The sequence below is a fragment of the Chiloscyllium plagiosum genome, unplaced genomic scaffold (genome assembly GCF_037043375.1).
Source record: "Chiloscyllium plagiosum isolate Xiang-an unplaced genomic scaffold, Cpla_swu_hap1 HiC_scaffold_47, whole genome shotgun sequence".
NCBI lineage: Eukaryota > Metazoa > Chordata > Chondrichthyes > Orectolobiformes > Hemiscylliidae > Chiloscyllium > Chiloscyllium plagiosum.
The window spans coordinates 17,583,616-17,603,373 of NW_028270185.1; the positions used below are offsets into that span (position 1 = coordinate 17,583,616).

At 42.6% G+C, this 19,758-nt stretch overlaps 1 protein-coding gene across 15 annotated transcripts in view; it reads left to right on the top strand.

The window, feature by feature from the left end:
• The first annotated feature begins 1,087 nt into the window (after positions 1–1,087).
• LOC122542710 (ryanodine receptor 1-like) overlaps positions 1,088–19,758 on the top strand; it is a 404,506-nt gene continuing 385,835 nt past the window's right edge. For all 15 annotated transcript variants that reach the window (XM_087983940.1, XM_087983944.1, XM_087983942.1 and 12 more), the window contains exon 1: positions 1,088–1,207. In XM_087983940.1, the coding sequence (XP_087840066.1) occupies positions 1,160–1,207 (48 nt within the window). In that variant the 5' untranslated portion in view covers positions 1,088–1,159. The remainder of the gene's footprint in view (positions 1,208–19,758) is intronic.

Genomic DNA, 19,758 nt, shown 5'->3' on the forward strand with positions numbered 1-19,758 from the left:
AATTGAACTTAAATTCCACCTGAGCTTGAGATGTGATTTTAACTCAGGTCCGCCTTCATCAACCTTAAGTACTGTGTTACGCCAGTTATATCACTACCCTGCTTGATGTTACTTATGATTTGGAGATGCTGGTGTTGGACTGGGGTGTACAAAGTTAAAAATCACACAACACCAGGTTATGGTCCAACAGGTTTAATTGGAAGCACACTAGCTTTCCGAGCGACGCTCCTTCATCAGGTGATAGTGGTGGGCTCAATCCTAACAGAATTTATAGCAAAAATTTAGTGTGATGTAACTGAAATTATACATTGAAAAATTGATTGTCTGTTAAGCCTTTCATCTGTTAGAATACAGTGATAGTTTCACTGCTTTCATGTGTAAATCACAAAACCTTTTTTTTAGAAAAAGGTTTTTTTATAAATGCAACTTTTTTTAAAAAAGGTTTTGTGATTTACACATGAAAGCAGTGAAACTATCATTGTATTCTAACAGATGAAAGGCTTAACAGACAATTTTTCAATGTATAATTTCAGTTACATCACACTGTAAATTTTTGCTATAAATTCTGTTAGGATCGAGCCCTCCACAATCACCTGATGAAGGAGCGTCGCTCCGAAAGCTAGTGTGCTTCCAATTAAACCTGTTGGACTATAACCTGGTGTTGTGTGATTTTTAACTTTGGTGTTACTTAGGCATCAATGACTTATTCCTGAATGGCAACGTTATCGTTGGAACCCTAGGCGCTATACAAATACACGATACTGTTGTCCATTTAAGCTGACGCTTCGCTCACCAACCGCCAAGCGCGCGACACCGCCTACACACACGTGCACTTCAAGCCCTCCTTCTTTTTGCCGTCTCGGTCTCGACCTCAGCATCGCAAGGTCATGTGGGCCCTTGTGGCCGCCAATCCACTCTCGGTCTCAGCCATCGGCGAGCCCCACGTGGGCTCAGGACGCGCCCATTCGCGTCCTCTGCCAATCGGCCGTCGATCTCTTCCCACGAGCGCGCACGCTCTGCCCAATAGCATGCGGCAGTGGGCGTGGCATGGTGGCGCGTGGCGCCGGCCGGTCTGTCGCGCCGGCTGTCAGTGTTAGTTAAGCTCGGACTGCGGACAGAGAGAGAGCGCAGGCGGGCGGGGGAGATAGAGGCAGCAATCATGGCTGAGGGGGGTGAAGGAGAAGAGGAGATCCTCTTCCTTCGAACAGTAAGTGCGTCCATCGATGCAATCGTTTTGCACCGCGTCTGCTCGGAATGTATCTCAGGCGGTGTGCCTGCGGAGGCAGAAGTGGTCAATCTGTGAATGCTTATGTTTGTCTAGAATAAATGGCATAATTGTTAGAAAGGTTTAATCATTTCTGATTTTTTTTTATTCTGTATGAGTGAAGTAAAGAAGTAAGCTGTGGCGCTTGCAAATAGCCTGCTGTACTCTTCAGAATTATTATTGAACTTTGCAGTGACTCAGATGCTGCACGATGCTTTGCACCCCAAAAAAAAACATTCTGACTCATACCTCGCTATATATAATAATTGTCATTTGAACTGAATGTTATAAAGCCTGTGGTGGTATGACAATAGACGGCTAATTATTTCCTCAAGACAAAAACAGAAGAGTAGAAACTGAATGATATTTAAACACTTAAACGCAGCCTTTTCTTCTGAACGGGGTTTCTTGATATTGGCTTAATTCCAATAACTTGTGTATTTTCATTTACTTATTTATACACTGAAGTTCATCATCTGATATAACAACAGGTGCTGTTTTAGTGACCAAGTGAATTTTGACTTTTGGTGAAGTGAACGCCAGTCAATTTGATTATGCATTTCTAAGACTGGCTATGTAAAAACTAAGTTGTCAAAATTTATTTTTTTAAATTGTCAGCAATACCTTTTTTAGTAGTTTATTACAATATATCCTCTACAATAACTTGGAGTGTGTAATCAGCTTAGTGTTTGATCATTGTGGCTGGCTGAAATTTGTAGTGAATTTAATCATTATGGCCTCCTCTATGCCTAATGCAGATAATTTCTGAAAATGTGAGAAGCCCATTGAAAACTTCTCTTTACAATAAACAATCATTACATCAGTGTTATTGTAAAATGCAAAAGGCTAACTGTAGCTACCCAAAATTTGTAGTTTCTGAACCTATACATTTTTGTGACTTGAAATTATTTTTTACTGATTTGTTTTCTATGTAAAATCACGTCACAATCAGAAATTTATATTTGATGTATTGTGTAGAGTACAAACATTTTTTGCATTAACTATTTCAAGTTGCAATGCTGAGGATGCACATTCTGTGTTATATATAGTTGGTGTAATAAATCTGCCTCTGTCTTTCTGCTGCTTTCGCTGTTCCTTACTGCTGCTGCCCTCATTCTGATGTCAGTTTTATTCTGTGATTTATGACTTGCGCGGAGACACATTCTCACCAGATTTATAAATGGAAATTAGATCTGTGGCCATTAGAGGACCCCACTCTCATTAAAAATGATGATTTTCCGTTTTTTACAAAAAAAGTTCACTTTCTTCTTTTCTTATCCTTTTTAATTTCCCCATATTAGTTGGGTATGTTTCACAGGAGAGCTGCTCGCCTCCCTCAGGTGGAGTTTTCTTTGTCTAAGTTGTGGCAGGATATTAAACTGCAATGAAGAGGTGGCATCACAAATGGCCCAAATCCTTTCTTCGATTGACTTTCACACGCACGTAGTTCCAACAAGGGCACTTGAACAGCAATTAGGAGTAGATATCCTAGCCCATTTTATCCAGTCCAAAAAAAGACTACAGATGCAATTGTGGCATTCCTGCTGTTGCTCACTGGTATCAGTTAATTTGTTGCAAATCAGTTATTGAATATGGGATTTCAGTCTACACAGCTTAATTATTTACTGGATAAATGTAATTTTAACTATTAAACAAATCATCAAGTACAATTTACCCTTGTAGAAAACCTGTCTAAAATACAACACAAACCAAGGGACCTTTTTATTCCTTGGATTGATATTGCCCATAATTCTTAATTATTAGAAGTTGTATCAAAACAGATGTTTTGGTTTAGAAGTAGAGTGAACTTATAGTTAAGGGTGTTTGATGTGTTGTTATTTGGCAGAAAGTTAGATCATAAGACAAAGGAACAGAAATAGGCTGTTCAGTCCATTTGAGTCTGCTCCACTACTCAGAATATCGTTGAACTGCTGATTCTCGACTCCTTTCCTGCATTTTGCCCATAATCCTTGATTCCCTTGCTGATTAAAAATCTGTCTATCCCAGCTTTGAATATGCTTAATGACCCAGTTTCTCTAGCTCTCTACCCTCTGAGAAAAGAAACCTCTCTTTATCTCTGTGCTAAGTAGGTGACTCTTTACCTTGAGACTATATCCTTTGGTCCTAGACTCTTGCACAAGGGAGGGAAAAAAGGTTCCTGGTGAAAATGGCAGACACTGTTTTTAAAATAAAAATGAAGATGAATATTTTTGAGTTTCTCATTCTGCACTGAGATCATAAACACTAAATAGGACATAGGGAATGTGCGTTTTTTAATCAACACAAAATAACAATAAATTTGGAAAACATCTCTAACTTACTTTGAAAGCTTTGTAAAGTACCAATTTCATTTTTTTTTTATTCTAAAGCTTTCAAGATACTATATTGACAGTACTTATCAATATTTACTGTCAGCTTGGTTTGTAGAACCATTCTTTAGTGCTTTAAAGCTTCACTCCACAATTCAAATGCATGATCTAGGCCAGCACTTTCTTGCTTCCATACTGTAGGGAATCTAATCTAATACTGCATGGTTTGATATTTCACTTCGTGAATAAGATGTTAAAAGTTTTTTCCATTCCGATTTGTATAAATATACTCAGTGTTATTTGCTTTTATATTGAAGAATTATTTGATTCACAACTGAAGCCATAAAAATAGGTTAGCAGATCATTGAATCTGTTGCTGTTTTTTACTGAGTAAGTTGGCCCATGTGACAACTGTGATACATTTCAAACATATTTCATTGGCTGTGATTTTGTTGTGTTATCCTGAAGAGACTAAGTTATCCTTAGTCACTTTTATATGTTCACTTGTTACAGAATTGGAACCTAATGTTGGCTTCAACATTAAACACTCTGGTAAACAGCTCAGTTTTTATTAATAGTTTTTTTTTAGAAATCTTAAAGCAAAGATAGATAAATCCCCAGGATCTGATCAGTCATAACATTGAGTATAAGCGTTGTGATGTCTGGTTGTCACTGTAAAAGACATTGGTGAGGTCACTTTTGGAATATTGTATTCAATTCTGGATGCCCTTCTATAGGAAGAATGTTGTTTAAACCCAAAAGGGTGCATACAAGGTTTACATGATGTTGCCAGGACTGGAGATTTCAAACTATTGGGGGATGCTGAATAGGCTGAAGCTTTTTTTCCCCCCTCAGCATCAGAGACTGAAAGGTGACCTTTTTATAGGAGTTTATAAAATCAAAATTGTGAATACCCAAGGTCTTTTTCCTAGAATGGGGGAGTCCAAATCTAGAGGGCATAGGTTTAAGGTGAGAGTGGAAGGACCATGCATGAAACTGTTACTTTCAAGTCCTAAAGTCTTTAATAGGTTGGTGTGTGTATGGAACGAGATGCCAGAGGAAGTTGTAGAGGCAGGTACAATTACAACATCTAAAAGGCATCTGGATAGGTATAGTAATAGGAATGGTTTAGAGAAATATGGACCAAGTGCTGGCAAATGGGATTGGGTGAGATGGGATGCCTGGTTGGACTGAAAAGTCTGTTTTTGTGCTGCATGACTCTGTGACTCTGAGTGGAAACATATGAGTACAAACTTTGAATTTCGGGTTAACCAAGCAATCTCGGCAACTTTATTACCATTGCTTTTCTCTTTTAAGAAGAGCAAAATAAAGTTAGACTACTTAGTATGCATTATCATCTTGTAAGATAAGCAGAATAGATGCTAGAATGATGAAAATATTTGTGAGACACCTCTGTCAACAGATTAGTATAATCTGGACCTAGGTGCTGTCTGTCAACTCATGTTAAATTATAGTCCCGTTTGCTTTCTCAGGTAATTGTAAAAACTTTGTGGTATTATGTCGAGGAAGTTCTTGTTGATGTAGCTAAAATAGTTTATCTGGCCGTTACTTCACTGTTTTTGCCAGATGTCACAATGTGCAAATTGACTAAAATTCTGAAGTACTTCATTAGCTCTGAATGGTTTGGCCAGCCTGAAGTTATGACGGGCAATTATAAGTTGAAGTCTTTCCTTCAGTTTTCTCATTGCGCAGCTAACATTTTGTAATTAAGGCAATAATACATGAATTACATTCCCAGATCTGTCTGTTCTAAGTGGGAGTGCTACTTACTACTAATCATGCTTGGTAGTACAGCACTCGAGTATTGCCGAAAAACAAAGACATAAAGTTGAAGATTTTCATCTTAAAATCATCAGGACAGTATCACAAGACTACCAAATGCCAGAGGGACCAACAATTTATGGTACATGAGAAGGGGATTGTCAACTGATCAACACCGTCTTATGCTATGTTACTTATTGTTTTTGAGATTTAGTATTCTTCTGACTCTATACTGATGCGTGCAAGATCGAAAACTTCAACTTTGTCTTTTCTTTCAGCAATTATTACTAACTCAGAATATTCTGTCACATTCCATGACAATTGAATCCAAAGATTCTCTGCTGGAGAGAATTGAAATTGCCTTTTTTTTTGGAAAAAGATACATATATCACTTTTAGTTAACAAAACTATATGTCAAAAATTGATAAAAGCATGGCATCCTTCAACTTTATTATTCAAATATTCAGGATATGACTCCACTTTTGGATTCTGTTCATAGGTGTTATTACACATCTCGAGTAGGTGGAATTTGTACCTAGGCCTCTTGACTGAAAGGTAAGGACAACACCAGCACTGTATCACAAGAGTCCCAACTCTGCTTTTGGAATCAGTTTTAATGTCTGCCATGGCAGGATTTGAACCTACATCCTGAGAACACTGGTCTGGTTTTCCAGAAGACTAACCCAGTTCGTTACTGCTATGCCACTGCCTCCTCCACCAATTCTGCTTTTGGATATTTACTGCCCTAATGAAGAAAATCTGCAAGCAGTTCTACTCAGTTGCGTTTATCATCTTAAACAGCTGAAGATTAACCTTTCCAACTCTTGGAGATTCTCAATTCAATATTAGCTAAACTATATTCTGATCAGTGTTTGCAATGAATTCTATTAAGTGACAGTGTTAGCACCCTTCCTCTAAGGCAAGTGGTGTTCTTAACCCTAAACCACATTGGGAGTAAGACTAGTAGGTTATACTTTTTCTCTAAACATGACTTGTTTGAAATTGGTCAAACCAGTACACCATCAAGGACATATCTGTATTATGCAAAATATAGAAAAATAAAAGTATTTGGAAAGGCAAGGACTGATTCGGGATAGTCAACATGGCTTTGTGTGTGGGAAATCATGTCTCACAAACTTGATTGAGTTTTTTTTGAAGTAACAAAGAAGATTGAGGGCAGAGCAGTAGATGTGATGTATATGGACTTCAGTAAGGTGTTTGACAAGGTTCCCCATCGGAGACTGATTAGCAAGGTTAGATCTCATGGAAGGAGAAAGTGAGGACTGCAGATGCTGGAGATTAGAACTGAAAGATGTGTTGCTGGAAAAGCGCAGCAGGTCAGGCAGCAACAACGGAGCAGGAGAATCGATGTTTTGGGCATAAGCCCTTCTTCAGGAATGAGGAGGGTGTACCAAGCAGGCTAACATAAAAGGTAGGGAGGAGGGACTTGGGAGGGGCGTTGGGATAGGTGGAAGGAGGTCAAGGTGCCTCGAGGAATTCCCTGGCTGTTCTGTTTGGCTTGCCCGATAATAGTATTGTCCCAGTCGAACTCATGTTGCTTGTCATCGGAGTGTGGGGCTACTAAGGATAGCTGGTCATGTTGTTTTGTGGTCATGGATGCAGACCGATAGCTGTCTTCCTGTTTGTCCTTTGTAGTGTTTTTGTGCAGTCCTTGCATGGGATTTTGTACACTAAATTGGTTTTGCTCATGCTGGGTATCGGGTCCTTTGTTCTGGTGAGTTGTTGTCTGAGAGTGGCTGTTGGTTTGTGTGCTGTTATGAGTCCTAGTGGTCGCAGTAGTCTGGCTGTCAGTTTGGAAATGTTTTGATGTATGGTAGTGTGGCTAGTCCTTTGGGTTGCGGCATGTCCTCGTTCCGTTGTCTTTCCCTTAGGCATCTGTTGATGAAACTGCGGGGGTATCTGTTTTTGGCGGATACATTGTATAGGTGTTCTTCCTCCCTCCTTTTTTTGCAGTTCTGGTGTACTGCAGTGTGTTGTGGTCCTTTTGAACAGTGTCTTGATGCAACTTCTATTGTGTGTTGGGGTGCTTGCTTTCATAGTTTAGGACTTGGTCTGTGTGTGCAATTTTCCTGTATACCTTTGTGGTGAATTCTCCGTTCGGTGTTCTCTGTACCATCATGTCTAGGAATGGGAGTTGGTTGTCCTTTTCTTCCTCTCGAGTGAATCGGATTCCTGCGAGTGTGGCGTTGATGATCCGGTGTGTGTTCTCTATTTCTGTGTTTTTAATGATTACAAAGGTATCATCTACATATCTGACCCAGAGTTTGGGTTGAATTTGCGGTAAGACTGTTTGCTCTAACCTTTGCGTTATCGCTTCTGCTATGAATCCAGAGATGGGTGAGCCCATGGGGGTGCCGTTGATTTATTCATATATTTGGTTGTTGAATGTGAAGTGTGTTGTGAGGCACAGGTCCAGTAGTTTGAGTATGCAGTCTTTGTTGATAGGTTCACAGTCCTGTTGTCTGTTCTGTATGTCCAGCAGGTTGGCTATTGTTTCTCTGGCTAGGGTTTTGTCGATAGAGGTGAACAGTGCCGATACATTGAATGAGACCATGGTTTCTTCCTTGTCTATATGTATCCTTAGTAGCCACACACGTGGATGACAAGCAATATGAGTTTGACTGGGACAACACTACTATTATAGGACAAGCCAAACAGAGAACAGCCAGGGAATCCTTAGAGGCATGGCACTCATCCACAGATTCAATCAATAAGCACATCGACCTGGACCCAATATACCGGCCATTGCAGTGGACGGCTGGAACTGACAACCGGAAGCGGCAGATACAATCCACTATAAATGCCGGAGGAAAGATCACAGAAGCGCTTCACAGGAGGCTCCCAAGCACTGAGGATGTCACCCAGACAGGGGAACGAAACGTCTGCAACACAAATTCCCAGCTCGGCGAACAGAACCACAACAACGAGCACCCAAGCTACAAATCTTCTCCCAAACTTTGAGGGGAGTTACTGTTCAGCCACGGAGCGGTTGGGTTGGTTTGTGCGGGTGTCCCAGAGGTGTTCTCTGAAACGTTCCGCAAATAGGCGACCTGTCTCCCCAACGTATCCGCCACACCCGATGTGGCCTCCTATACATTGAGGAGACAGGCCGCCTACTTGCGGAACGTTTTCAGAGAACATCTCTGGGACACCCGCACAAACCAACCCAACCGCCCCGAAGCTGAACACTTTTTTTGTTTTTAACTCCCCCAAGAACATGATGACATGCAGGTCCTTGACCACCTCCATTGCCAGACCATGGCAACATGACGCCTGGAGGAAGAGCGCCTCATCGTCCGCCTAGAAACCCTCCAACCACAAGGGATGAATGCAAATTTCTCCAGCTTTCTCATTTCCCCTCCCCCCACCTTATCTCAGTCCCAACCCTAGTACTCAGCACCGCTGCCTTGACCTGCAATCTTCTTCCCGACCTCTCCGCCCCCACCCCCTCTCCGGCCTATCACCCTCTTCTTAACCTCCTTCCACCTACTGTATTCCCAACGCCCCTCCCCCAAGTCACTCCTCCCTACCTTTTTATCTTAGCCTGCTTGGCACATGCTCCTCATTCCTGAAGAAGGGCTTATGCCAGAAACGTTGAATTTTTTTTTTCCCTGCTCCTTTGCTGCCTGACCTGCTGTGCTTTTTCAGCAACACATTTTTCAGCTTAGATCTCATGGAATACAGGGAGAACTAGCCATTTGGATACAGAACTGGCTCAAGGGTAGAAGAAACAGGGTGGAGGGTAGTTTTTCAGACTGGAGGCCTGTGACCAGTGGAGTGCCACAAGGATTGGTGCTGGGTCCTCTACTTTTTGTCATTTACATAAATGATTTGGATGCGAGCATAAGAGGTACAGTTAGTAAGTTTGCAGATGACACCAAAATTGGAGGTGTACTGGACAGCGAAGAGGATTACCTCAGATTACATCAGGATCTGGACCAGATGGGCCAATGGACTGAGAAATGGCAGATGGAGTTTAATTCAGCCAAATGTGAGGTGCTGCATTTTGGGAAAGCAAATCTTAGCAGGACTTGTACACATAATGGTAAGGTCCTAGGGAGTGTTGCTGAACAAAGAGACCTTGGAGTGCAGGTTCATAGCTCCTTGAAAGTGGAGTCGCTGGTAGATAGGATAGTGAAGAAGGCGTTTGGTATACTTTCCTTTATTGGTCAGAGTATTGAGTACAGGAGTTGGGAGGTCATGTTGCGGCTGTACTGGACATTGGTTAGGCCACTGTTGGAATATTGCGTGCAATTCAGGTCTCCTTCCTATCGGAAAGATGTTGTGTAACTTGAAAGGGTTCAGAAAAGATTTACAAGGATGTTGCCAAGGTTGGAGGATCTGAGCTACAGGAAGAGGCTGAACAGGCTGGGGCTGTTTTCCCTGGAGCGTCGGAGGTTGAGGGGTGACCTTCTAGATGTTTACAAAATTGAGGGCATGGATAGGATAAGTAGGCAAAGTCTTATCCCTGGGGTCGGGGAGTCCAGAACTAGAGGGCATAGGTTTAGGGTGAGAGGGGAAAGATATAAAAGAGACCTCGGGCAATGTTTTCACACACAGGGTGGTACGTGTATGGAATGAGCTGCCAGAGGGTGTGGTGGAGGCTGGTACAATTGCAACATTTTAAAAGGCATTTGGATGGGTATATGAATAGGAAGGGTTTGGAGGGATATGGGCCGGCAGGTGGGACTAAATTATCTGGTCGGCATGGATGGGTTGGACCAAAGGGTCTGTTTCCATGCTGTACATCTTTATGACTCTAAGAGGTGTACTCGATGAAGCATTCAGGATTTAAAGGGTTTGGTAGGATGGACACTGCAAGGTCACTTCCCTTCAGCTGGATAGTCTAGTGCATAGGCACAGTCTCTCAATAAGTGCTGATCATTTAGGATTGTGGTGAGATGTTTCTTCGCTCAAAAAGTTGTGTATCATTGGAAGTCTCTTATTCAGGGTTGTGGATGTTCCTGCAGATACAGGGAGACTCTGTCCATATGGAGTTTGCACTGTCACCCAAGGCTGGGAGTAGGATCTTTTTTAGGATTTTGACGCAGCGACTGTGAAGGAATGATATCATTTCAAGTCATAATAAATTTCTGCACTGCATTTTGCAAATGGTACCCACTACTGCTATTGTGGTTAAGTGACAGCGAGAGTGAATGTTAAAGATAGTGGGCTGTTTTGACCTGCATGGTTTCAAGCTTCTTGAGTGTTGCAGCTACATGCATCCAAGCAATTGGAAAATAACGTGATAGATTACTGACTTGTGCTTTGTAGATGGTGGGTAGGTTTTGGGGATTTGGCAATGAGTTACTCTCCACAGAATTCCCAATCTCTGACCTGTTCTTGTTGCCACTGTAGTTATAGACAGATCCAATTCCATTTTGGCCAATGGTAATCCCCAGGAATTTTTAAAAAATAAACCTCAGTATGTTTTATATAGAAGACTTTGCAAAATGGTTATTACAGTCATAAAGATGAGTAATATGAACCTTGGTTTTATGGTTTACAACTGTTACTTTTTTAAGGTTATCTGTCATATACAATTCTATGAAGATCAATAGCCTTAAAGAACCAAACATCCCAAAACCCCACAAAGGGGAAAAAAAAAGTGGACATTATATTTCAAAAATCAAGAAAAGTCAAGCCTGAATTAACAGGAAAATTGCATTCAGTAAAACAGATTGGTTACATGTTGAGTAACTGATACAACAGACATAATATCTCTGATTTCCTTAAATAGTCCTTTCAGCATAAATGGTATTGATCTGAACCAGAGGTTCCTTCAAAATGTGATCACACCCAGATTATGTTTGTTCCTTTAAAGATGCTGGAAATGGACATCAATCCCATTGGAAAGCACCTTTTCTCCACCTGAAACCCAACATTACAATTTCCATTGAAAGGCACACATTTTCAGATCCTTGACACAGCAAGGTTGAAATATTTGCATCCATCTTCAGCCAAAAATGCTGAATGAATGCTCCACCTGCTACCCCAGCATCATAGTTGCCTGTTCTCAGCTGAGTGCAGCTGCAAAAATGCTCAAACTTGACAGCATCCAGGATGAAGCAGCCTGCTTGGATTGGCACCCCATCCACTCCCTTCAGCAAGAACTTCCTGCACTCTGCACATTGGCAACCCTGTGTATCATATGCAATTTATCAAACAACCTTTGACAAACCTCTGCCACTTAGAAGGATGTGTATTGTAAACATCTGGCACACGTCATCAGCTGCCGGTTCTCCAAGTTATTCTGGTATGCAACTAATTGCTGATCCTTCACTGCTAATCTCAACACTCTTTCTCACAAATATTACTGTGGATGTACCTACAGACAAGGCTTGCAAGGTTCCAGGCTTTTTTTTGGTCTTTTCTAGTATTGTCGCCACTTTCTTCTTTTCACTGTTTCAATCTGACCACTCACTGAAATTTGGGAGAAACCACAAAGCTGCATGGTTAAATAACTTCCATTTCCCTGGCAACCTAAGGCCACAAGCTGATTTCCCTGAAGTCTGATGTCACAACCAGGAACCTAATGGTAACGATCTCACCTCGCCCCTTCCCAGACCTATAAGTTAGGGTTATTTTTTAATTGGTGATTGTCTGTTTGAAAATAGGTCTTGAAATCAAGACTAGTGCAGGTAACCGCTTGCACTCTTTCCAAGTAAGGCTGTTTTTTATTCACAAAGTTCTTATCTAAAGTATTCAGCTATGTCAACATAAGTTATTCAATAATGTTTACTTTTTTTAGGTTAGATTCCCTACAGTGTGGGAGCAGGCCATTTGGCCCAACAAGTCCACACCAACCCTCTGAAGAGTAACCCACCTAGACCCATTTCCCTCTGATTATTGCACCTAACACTTTAGGCGATTTAGCATGGCCAATTCACCTGACCTGCACATCTTTGGGCTGTGGGAGGAAACTCGAGCACTGGGAGAATGTGCAAACTCCAAACAGTGACCCGAGGTGGGAATCTAACCCGAGTCCCTAGCAGTGCTAGCCACTCGGCCACCATGCTGCCCCATTTATAGATTTTAATCCAAAACATTTTGTTTACATATTTCATTGCTATACACACACTATCTTAACTGACAGTGTCCAAACAATTTTTTGACATTTGCGATCTGTATAATCATCTGAACAAATAAACAATAAATAAAATAGTTGAATTTGTTATGTAGCTAAGATGGTAATCAAACATATGGAGAGCCAAGGAAAAGGAATGAGATATGTACTGTTCAATATATGCACAGCCACTCTTGAGTTTTTGTACTTATTCATTTATGATTTTAAAGCATTGAAATTCTGAATTTGTTGTAAATAAGCTTGCAGTATTAAGTTTTGTTTTCACTTGCATTTACTGCCTGTGTATTGTCAGCTTTGAAAAATTGTAAACATAATCTGACTTTCTGATAGACTGAGACTTAGAAAATAGACTTAAGTCCAAAAATGTACAGGTTAGGTGGATTGGCCGAGTTAAATTGCCCACGGTGTCCAGGAATGTGTAGGTTAGGTGGATTAGTCAGGGAAATGCAGGGTTACAGGGATAGGGTAAGGAGTTCTGGATGTAAGTTTGTTTGCTGAGCTGGAAGGTTCATTTCCAGATGTTTTGTCACCCTACTAGGTAACATCTTCTGTGGGCCTCCGGGCGAAGCACTGCTGATAATTCCTGCTTTCTATATATGTTTGGGTTGGTGATGCCATTTCCTATGGTGATGTCATCGAGTTAGACTCTATCTTCCACAGGAAATTACATCACCAACTCAAAGAAACCCAAACATAGAAAGCAGGAATTATCAGCTGTGCTTTGTCCGGAGGCCCACTGAGGATGTTACCTGGTATTGTGATGAAACGCCTAGAAATGAATCTTCCAGCTCAGCAAACAAACTTGCATCCAGAACCTCAACCTGAGCTGCAAATCTTCTCAAACCTTGATAGGGTAAGGGGGTTAGATCTGGGTGAGATGATTTACGGCAGGTTGGTGTGGACTTGATGGGCCGAATGGCCTGCTTCCAAAATGTAGGAATTCTGATTCCATAATTTGATGAAACAAAGCTGTTCATTTTTTTTTCTTCTTTGGTATGAGATTCTTATTGCAGTTTCCTGACATATTGCTTGCTTAAACTGGAGAAAAGTTTAATTGGAGGTGCTTCATCATGAAAGATGATCAAATCTTTAGTTTTTTAGATTTAAGTTAGCATGCTTGTAGGATTAATACGGAGTCAATAAAGGCAGTGGATTCACAAAATTGAATAATCAAATGTTTGCTGGACCACCATGCAAAGAAGAATTGGGAACAACTAACCATAGCCTGATTAGAAGTAAATTCAGAATAATGAGAAAATAAAACACAGAACTGCAGATGCACAAAATCTAAAACAAAAACAGAAATTGCTGGAGAAACTCAGCAGGTCCAGCAGCACCTGAGGAAAGAAAACAGAGTCCAGTGATTCTTCAGTGGTCTGAATAACTCAATGAGATTTGTAGCATTTCTAAAATAATATTGCAGACAGTACATAAACTGAGCTGAAGCTGTGCACTAATTATTCAGTTTTGCCTCTAGTTATAGGGTTTTGTTGAACAGAAAAGGCCGGGTTCGAAGCTAATTATTTAGTTCAGTAACCTTTTCTCTTTCAAGAAAATAAATTTACTCCAAATTACAAGACTGCAATCTCCATTAGCAAGGCTTGGGATCAGTTGGGAATATCTTTTGAAAATTGTTATTTTGGACATGTCTAAAATCTTATAGCTTTTTAATATTTAAACATGATCACCTTATCTATGGGGGATGTGTGCATGCATATGTGCACGTCATTGTGGAGTGCAGGTGACGTTCCCCTACCGGCACCCCCAATGAAAATAGGTCGAGAACAAAGTGAGGTTTTATATGAAGCGAAACAGCTTGGCTGCAATTATATATAGAACTCCGTTAATTGAGGAGAGACAAACCATAGGCCTGTTTCAATTCCAACTGTGTAATTTTAGTTTTGATAAGGTTTTAGAAATATTTACCTAAGAACAATTAATTTATTTATCACCTCTTTAATGTAGAGAAGCATCCAATTTACTTAATATTGTAAATTTACAATATTAAGAATTTTCACCTTCACATATCATTGAAGATGGTAATGGAGGAATAACTTGTAAGTTTGCCAGTGTCACTAAAATTGTTGGTGTAGTGGACAATGGGACCTTCAGATGGGCCAATGGGCTGAGGAATGGTAGATAGAGTTTAATTCAGATAAATATGTAGTGTTGTATTTTGGTAAGGCAAATCAGGGCAGGACTTAATGGTAGGATCCTGGGGACAGTTGCACCTATTGTGTGCAGGTTCATAATTCCTTGAAGGTGGAGTCACGGGTAGACAGAATGTGAAGGTGGTGTTTGGTAAACTTGTCTTTACTGGTCAATGCATTGAGTATAGGAGAAAGTGAGGACTGCAGATGCTGGAGATCAGAGTCGAGAGTGTGGTGCTGGAAAAGCAAAACAGGTCAGGCAGCATCCGAGGAGCAGGAGAATCGACATCAGAAGCTGAGGGGTGACCTTTTATAGAAGTTTATAAAATCATGAGGGACATGGGTAGGGTGAATAGCCAAGGTCTTTTCCTGAGGGCAGCACAGTCCATAGGTTTATGGTGAGAGGGGAAAGATGTAAGAGGGACCAAAGGGGTAACCTTTTCACCAGAGAGTAGTTCATGTATGGAATGAGGTGATGGCAGTATAATTAGACACTTAACAGGTGTCTGGCTGGGTACATGCAAAGGGCTTGGAGGAATATGGGCCAAATGCTGGCAGTTGGGACTAGATTTAATTTAGGATATCTGGTTGTTGCGGATGAGTTGGACCGAAGGGTCTGTTTCCATGCTGTACAACTCTGAGGTCCTCTGGTGAGAATCTAAATTGCAGAAATGCTTAATGAGACACATGGTCACAACTGATTAGCTGCATCCCCTTTCAGTCAGAACTGTTTCAGTTGTCTATGTAGATGTGACAATTAACACTTGTTATATTGCCTATCTATACAGCCTTTTTTTGCATTGACCAGTAAATAAATTAGTGATTACATGCTGACTAGCAATCAAAATGCTTTTGAAAATTTGAACAAGTATGGAAGCTTTTGTGATTAGAGAAAAACAGTTGCATGATGTGTTAAACCTTAATTTAGCCTTTTTGCTGAGAACTGGCAAAACTGGCTGTCTTTGGAAACAAACTCAATCAAGCTTGGCATAGTAAATAAGATCATCTTAATTGGGGCATGCTGTACGCTATTGCAAGTGTTCCTCCTCAACCAGGATACTTTTTAAAAAAAAGTTAGGCTGTTTGTTATCAATGCTGGGGTGCAGATATAACTATAAAACAAGAAAAAAAAGTTGCAATTTAGACATTGGCATATGTGTAACAAAGGTGCTGTAATTTTAAGTTTAAAAATCTCACAACACCAGGTTATAGCCCAACAGGCTTATTTGGAAGCACTGGCTTTCAGAGCGCCGCTCCTTCAGACAATCACCTGAAGGAGCACTGCTCTCAAAGCCAGTGCTTCCAAGTAAACCTGTAGGACTATAACTTGGTATTGTGATTTTTAACACGCGGCGTGGCATTGAAGAATTCAACACGCGGCGTGGCATTGAACAATTCTCCCGCCGCCTTCGCCTCCGCGCCTATTTCTTTAACCAAGACTCCCGCCCACCCTCTGACGACCCCTTCTCCCGCCTCGAACACACCCCATCCACCTGGACACCCTGTGCTGGCCTCCTACCTGCCCTCGACCTGTTCATATCCAACTGCCGCCGCGATATTAACCGCCACCTGAACTCCCCCACCCCTCTCACCCACTCCAACCTCTCACCTTCGGAACGCGCAGCCCTCCACTCCCTCCGTTGCAACCCCAACCTCACTATCAAACCAGCAGACAAGGGAGGCGCGGTAGTAGTTTGGCGCACCGACCTCTACACCGCTGAGGCCAAACGCCAGCTCGCAGATACCTCCTCCTACTGCCCCCTTGACCATGACCCCACCCCCCACCACCAAACCATCATCTCCCCGACTGTCCATAACCTCATCACCTCGGGGGATCTCCCATCCACCGCCTCCAACCTCATAGTCCCACAACCCCGCACCTCCCGCTTCTACCTCCTGCCCAAAATCCACAAACCTGACTGCCCCGGCCGACCCATTGTCTCCGCCTGCTCCTGCCCCACCGAACTCATCTCCGCCTACCTTGACACCGTCCTGTCCCCCTTAGTCCAAGAACTCCCCACCTACGTTCGGGACACCACCCACGCCCTCCACCTGCTCCATGATTTTCGCTTCCCCGGTCCCCAACGCCTTATTTTCACCATGGACATCCAGTCCCTGTACACCTCCATCCCCCATCACGAAGGACTCAAAGCCCTCCGCTTCTTCCTTTCCCGCCGTACCGACCAGTACCCTTCCACTGACACCCTCCTTCGACTGACTGAACTGGTCCTCACCCTGAACAACTTCTCTTTCCAATCCTCCCACTTCCTCCAAACGAAAGGAGTAGCCATGGGCACCCGCATGGGCCCCAGCTATGCCTGCCTCTTCGTAGGATATGTGGAACAATCCATCTTCCGCAACTACACTGGCCCCACCCCCCACCTTTTCCTCCGCTACATCGATGACTGTATTGGCGCTACCTCGTGCTCCCACGAGGAGGTGGAACAGTTCATCCACTTCACCAACACCTTCCACCCCGACCTCAAATTCACCTGGACAGTCTCAGATTCCTCCCTCCCCTTCCTCGACATTTCTATTTCCATCTCAGGCGACCGAATCAACACGGACATCTACTACAAATCGACCGACTCCCACAGCTACCTGGACTACACCTCCTCCCATCCTGCCCCCTGCAAAAACGCCATTCCCATTCTCCCAATTCCTTAGACTCCGCCGCATCTGCTCCCAGGAGGACCAGTTCCAAAAACGCACATCCCAGATGGCCTCCTTCTTCAAGGACCGCAATTTCCCCCCCGACGTGATCGACGATGCCCTCCACCGCATCTCTTCCACTTCCCGATCCTCCGTCCTTGAACCCCGCCCCTCCAACCGCCACCAGGACAGAACCCCACTGGTCCTCACCTACCACCCCACTAACCTCCATGTACAGCGCATCATCCGCCATCATTTCCGCCACCTCCAAACGGACCCCACCACCAAGGATATATTTCCCTCCCCTCCCCTATCAGCATTCCGTAAAGACCACTCCCTCCGTGACTCCCTCGTCAGATCCACACCCCCCACCAACCCAACCTCCACTCCCGGCACCTTCCCCTGCAACCGCAGGAGGTGCAAGACTTGCGCCCACACCTCCCCTCTCACCTCCCTCCAAGGCCCCAAAGGAAACTTCCATATCCGCCACAGATTCACCTGTACCTCCACACATATCATCTATTGCATCCTCTGTACCCGATGTGGCCTCCTCTATATTGGGAAGACAGGCCGCCTACTTGCGGAGCGTTTCAGAGAACACCTCTGGGACACCCGGACCAACCAACCCAACCACCCTGTAGCTCAACATTTCAATTCCCCCTCCCACTTCACCAACGATATGCAGGTCTTTGGACTCCTCCATCGTCAGACCACAGCGAAACGACGGTTGGAGGAAGAACGCCTCATCTTCCGGCTAGGAACCCTCCAACCACAAGGGATGAACTTGGATTTCACCAGTTTCCTCATTTCCCCTCCCCCCAGCCTGTCTCAGTCAAATCCATCAAATTCAGCACCGCCTCCCTAACCTGCAATCTTCTTCCCGACCTCTCCGCCCCCACCCCAATCTGTCCTATCACCCTCACCTTGACCTTTTTCCACCTATCACATTTCCGACGCCCCTCCCCCAAGTCCCTCCTCCCTATCTTTTATCTTAGCCTGCTGGACAAACTTTCCTCATTTCTGAAGAAGGGCTGATGCCCGAAACGTCGATTCTCCTGTTCCCGAGATGCTGCCTGACCTGCTGCGCTTCTCCAGCAACACATTTCCATCCATTGTGATTTTTAACTTTGTCCACCCCAGTCTAACCCCGGCATCTCCATATTATGACTGTAATTTTAAGTTAGCGATCTTGGATTGTCGAATAACCACTGTATTATTACAATAACATTTTTGGAAGCTATTGACAATTACAAAATGTTTAATTATAATTGTGAAGGAGCTTAAGGTTTTCTTTTCATCAGATACCTGCAACTTCTCTCAATTATTTACATTAAATTTGTAGTTTGACTTGCATTGGAATGTGCAAATTGGCTGTGTGATGTTTATGAAGATTAATTGAATTATGCTGTTATAAATAGTTTTTGTATTTTTTGTGACAGATGTTTGGGAACGATTCTGGATGAGATAGTGATAGCATTGATTATAATTTACAAAATTACTGTTTCTAGAAAGTTGCAGTTTTCCAATCTGCTGGGAAACATAACATCACTACATGAAAAGAGAGGGAGACAGAATGCAGGAAACACGAGTGAAGACTGATGCAAAGTATCTATTCAGTTCCTGCAACATTTCTTTGTTTCTCATACTACTCCAGCTTCGTGGTTCAGTATTCACTCTTGCCTCTCTTTCTTACCTTCTTTATATATCTGTTGCACTTCCTTTTATATTACCTAGCTTATCTTCCATATTTCGTCTTTCCCCATTTATTGCTTTTTTGTTAGTTATCCTCTTTTTTTTAAAAAGGTGTCCCAATTCTCTGGCTTCCTATCAACTTCACCACATTGTATGCTTTTTCTTTTGCTTTTATGCTGTCTCTGACTTCCTTTGTCAGCCATGGTTGTCTTGTCCTACCCTTAGTATGTTTCTTCTTCCTTTCGATGAATTTCTGCTGTGCCTCCCAAATTAATCCCAGAAACCTCTGCCATGGCTGCTCCACCGTCTTTGCTGTTAGGCACCCCTTCCAGTTAACTCTGGCCAGCTCCTCCCTCTTTGTAGTTACCTTTTCTCAATTGTAATACCATTAAATTTGATTCCAGTTTTTCCCTCTCAAATTGTACGGTGTATTCTATCATCTTGTGGTCACTGCCCCTTATGGCTTCCTTCACCTTAAGCTCCCTAATCATGTCTGACTCGTTACACATCACCAAAACTGGTATTGCCTATTCCCTAGTGGAAGCTGCTGCTGCTAAAAAAAAACCCATCTCCTATTCCACAAATTCCTTTCCTTTGGATCCACTACCAATCTGATTTTCCCAGTCGACCTGCATATTGAAGTTCCCCCTTGACTATTGTATTAGTGCCTTTGTTACATGCCTTAAACTCCTAATCTATTTTCTGCCCACATCCTGATTACTGTTAGGAGACCTGCACAGAGCTCCCATCAGGGCTTTTTTCTTTGCTGTTCCTTAATTCTACCGAACCAGCTTCTGTACC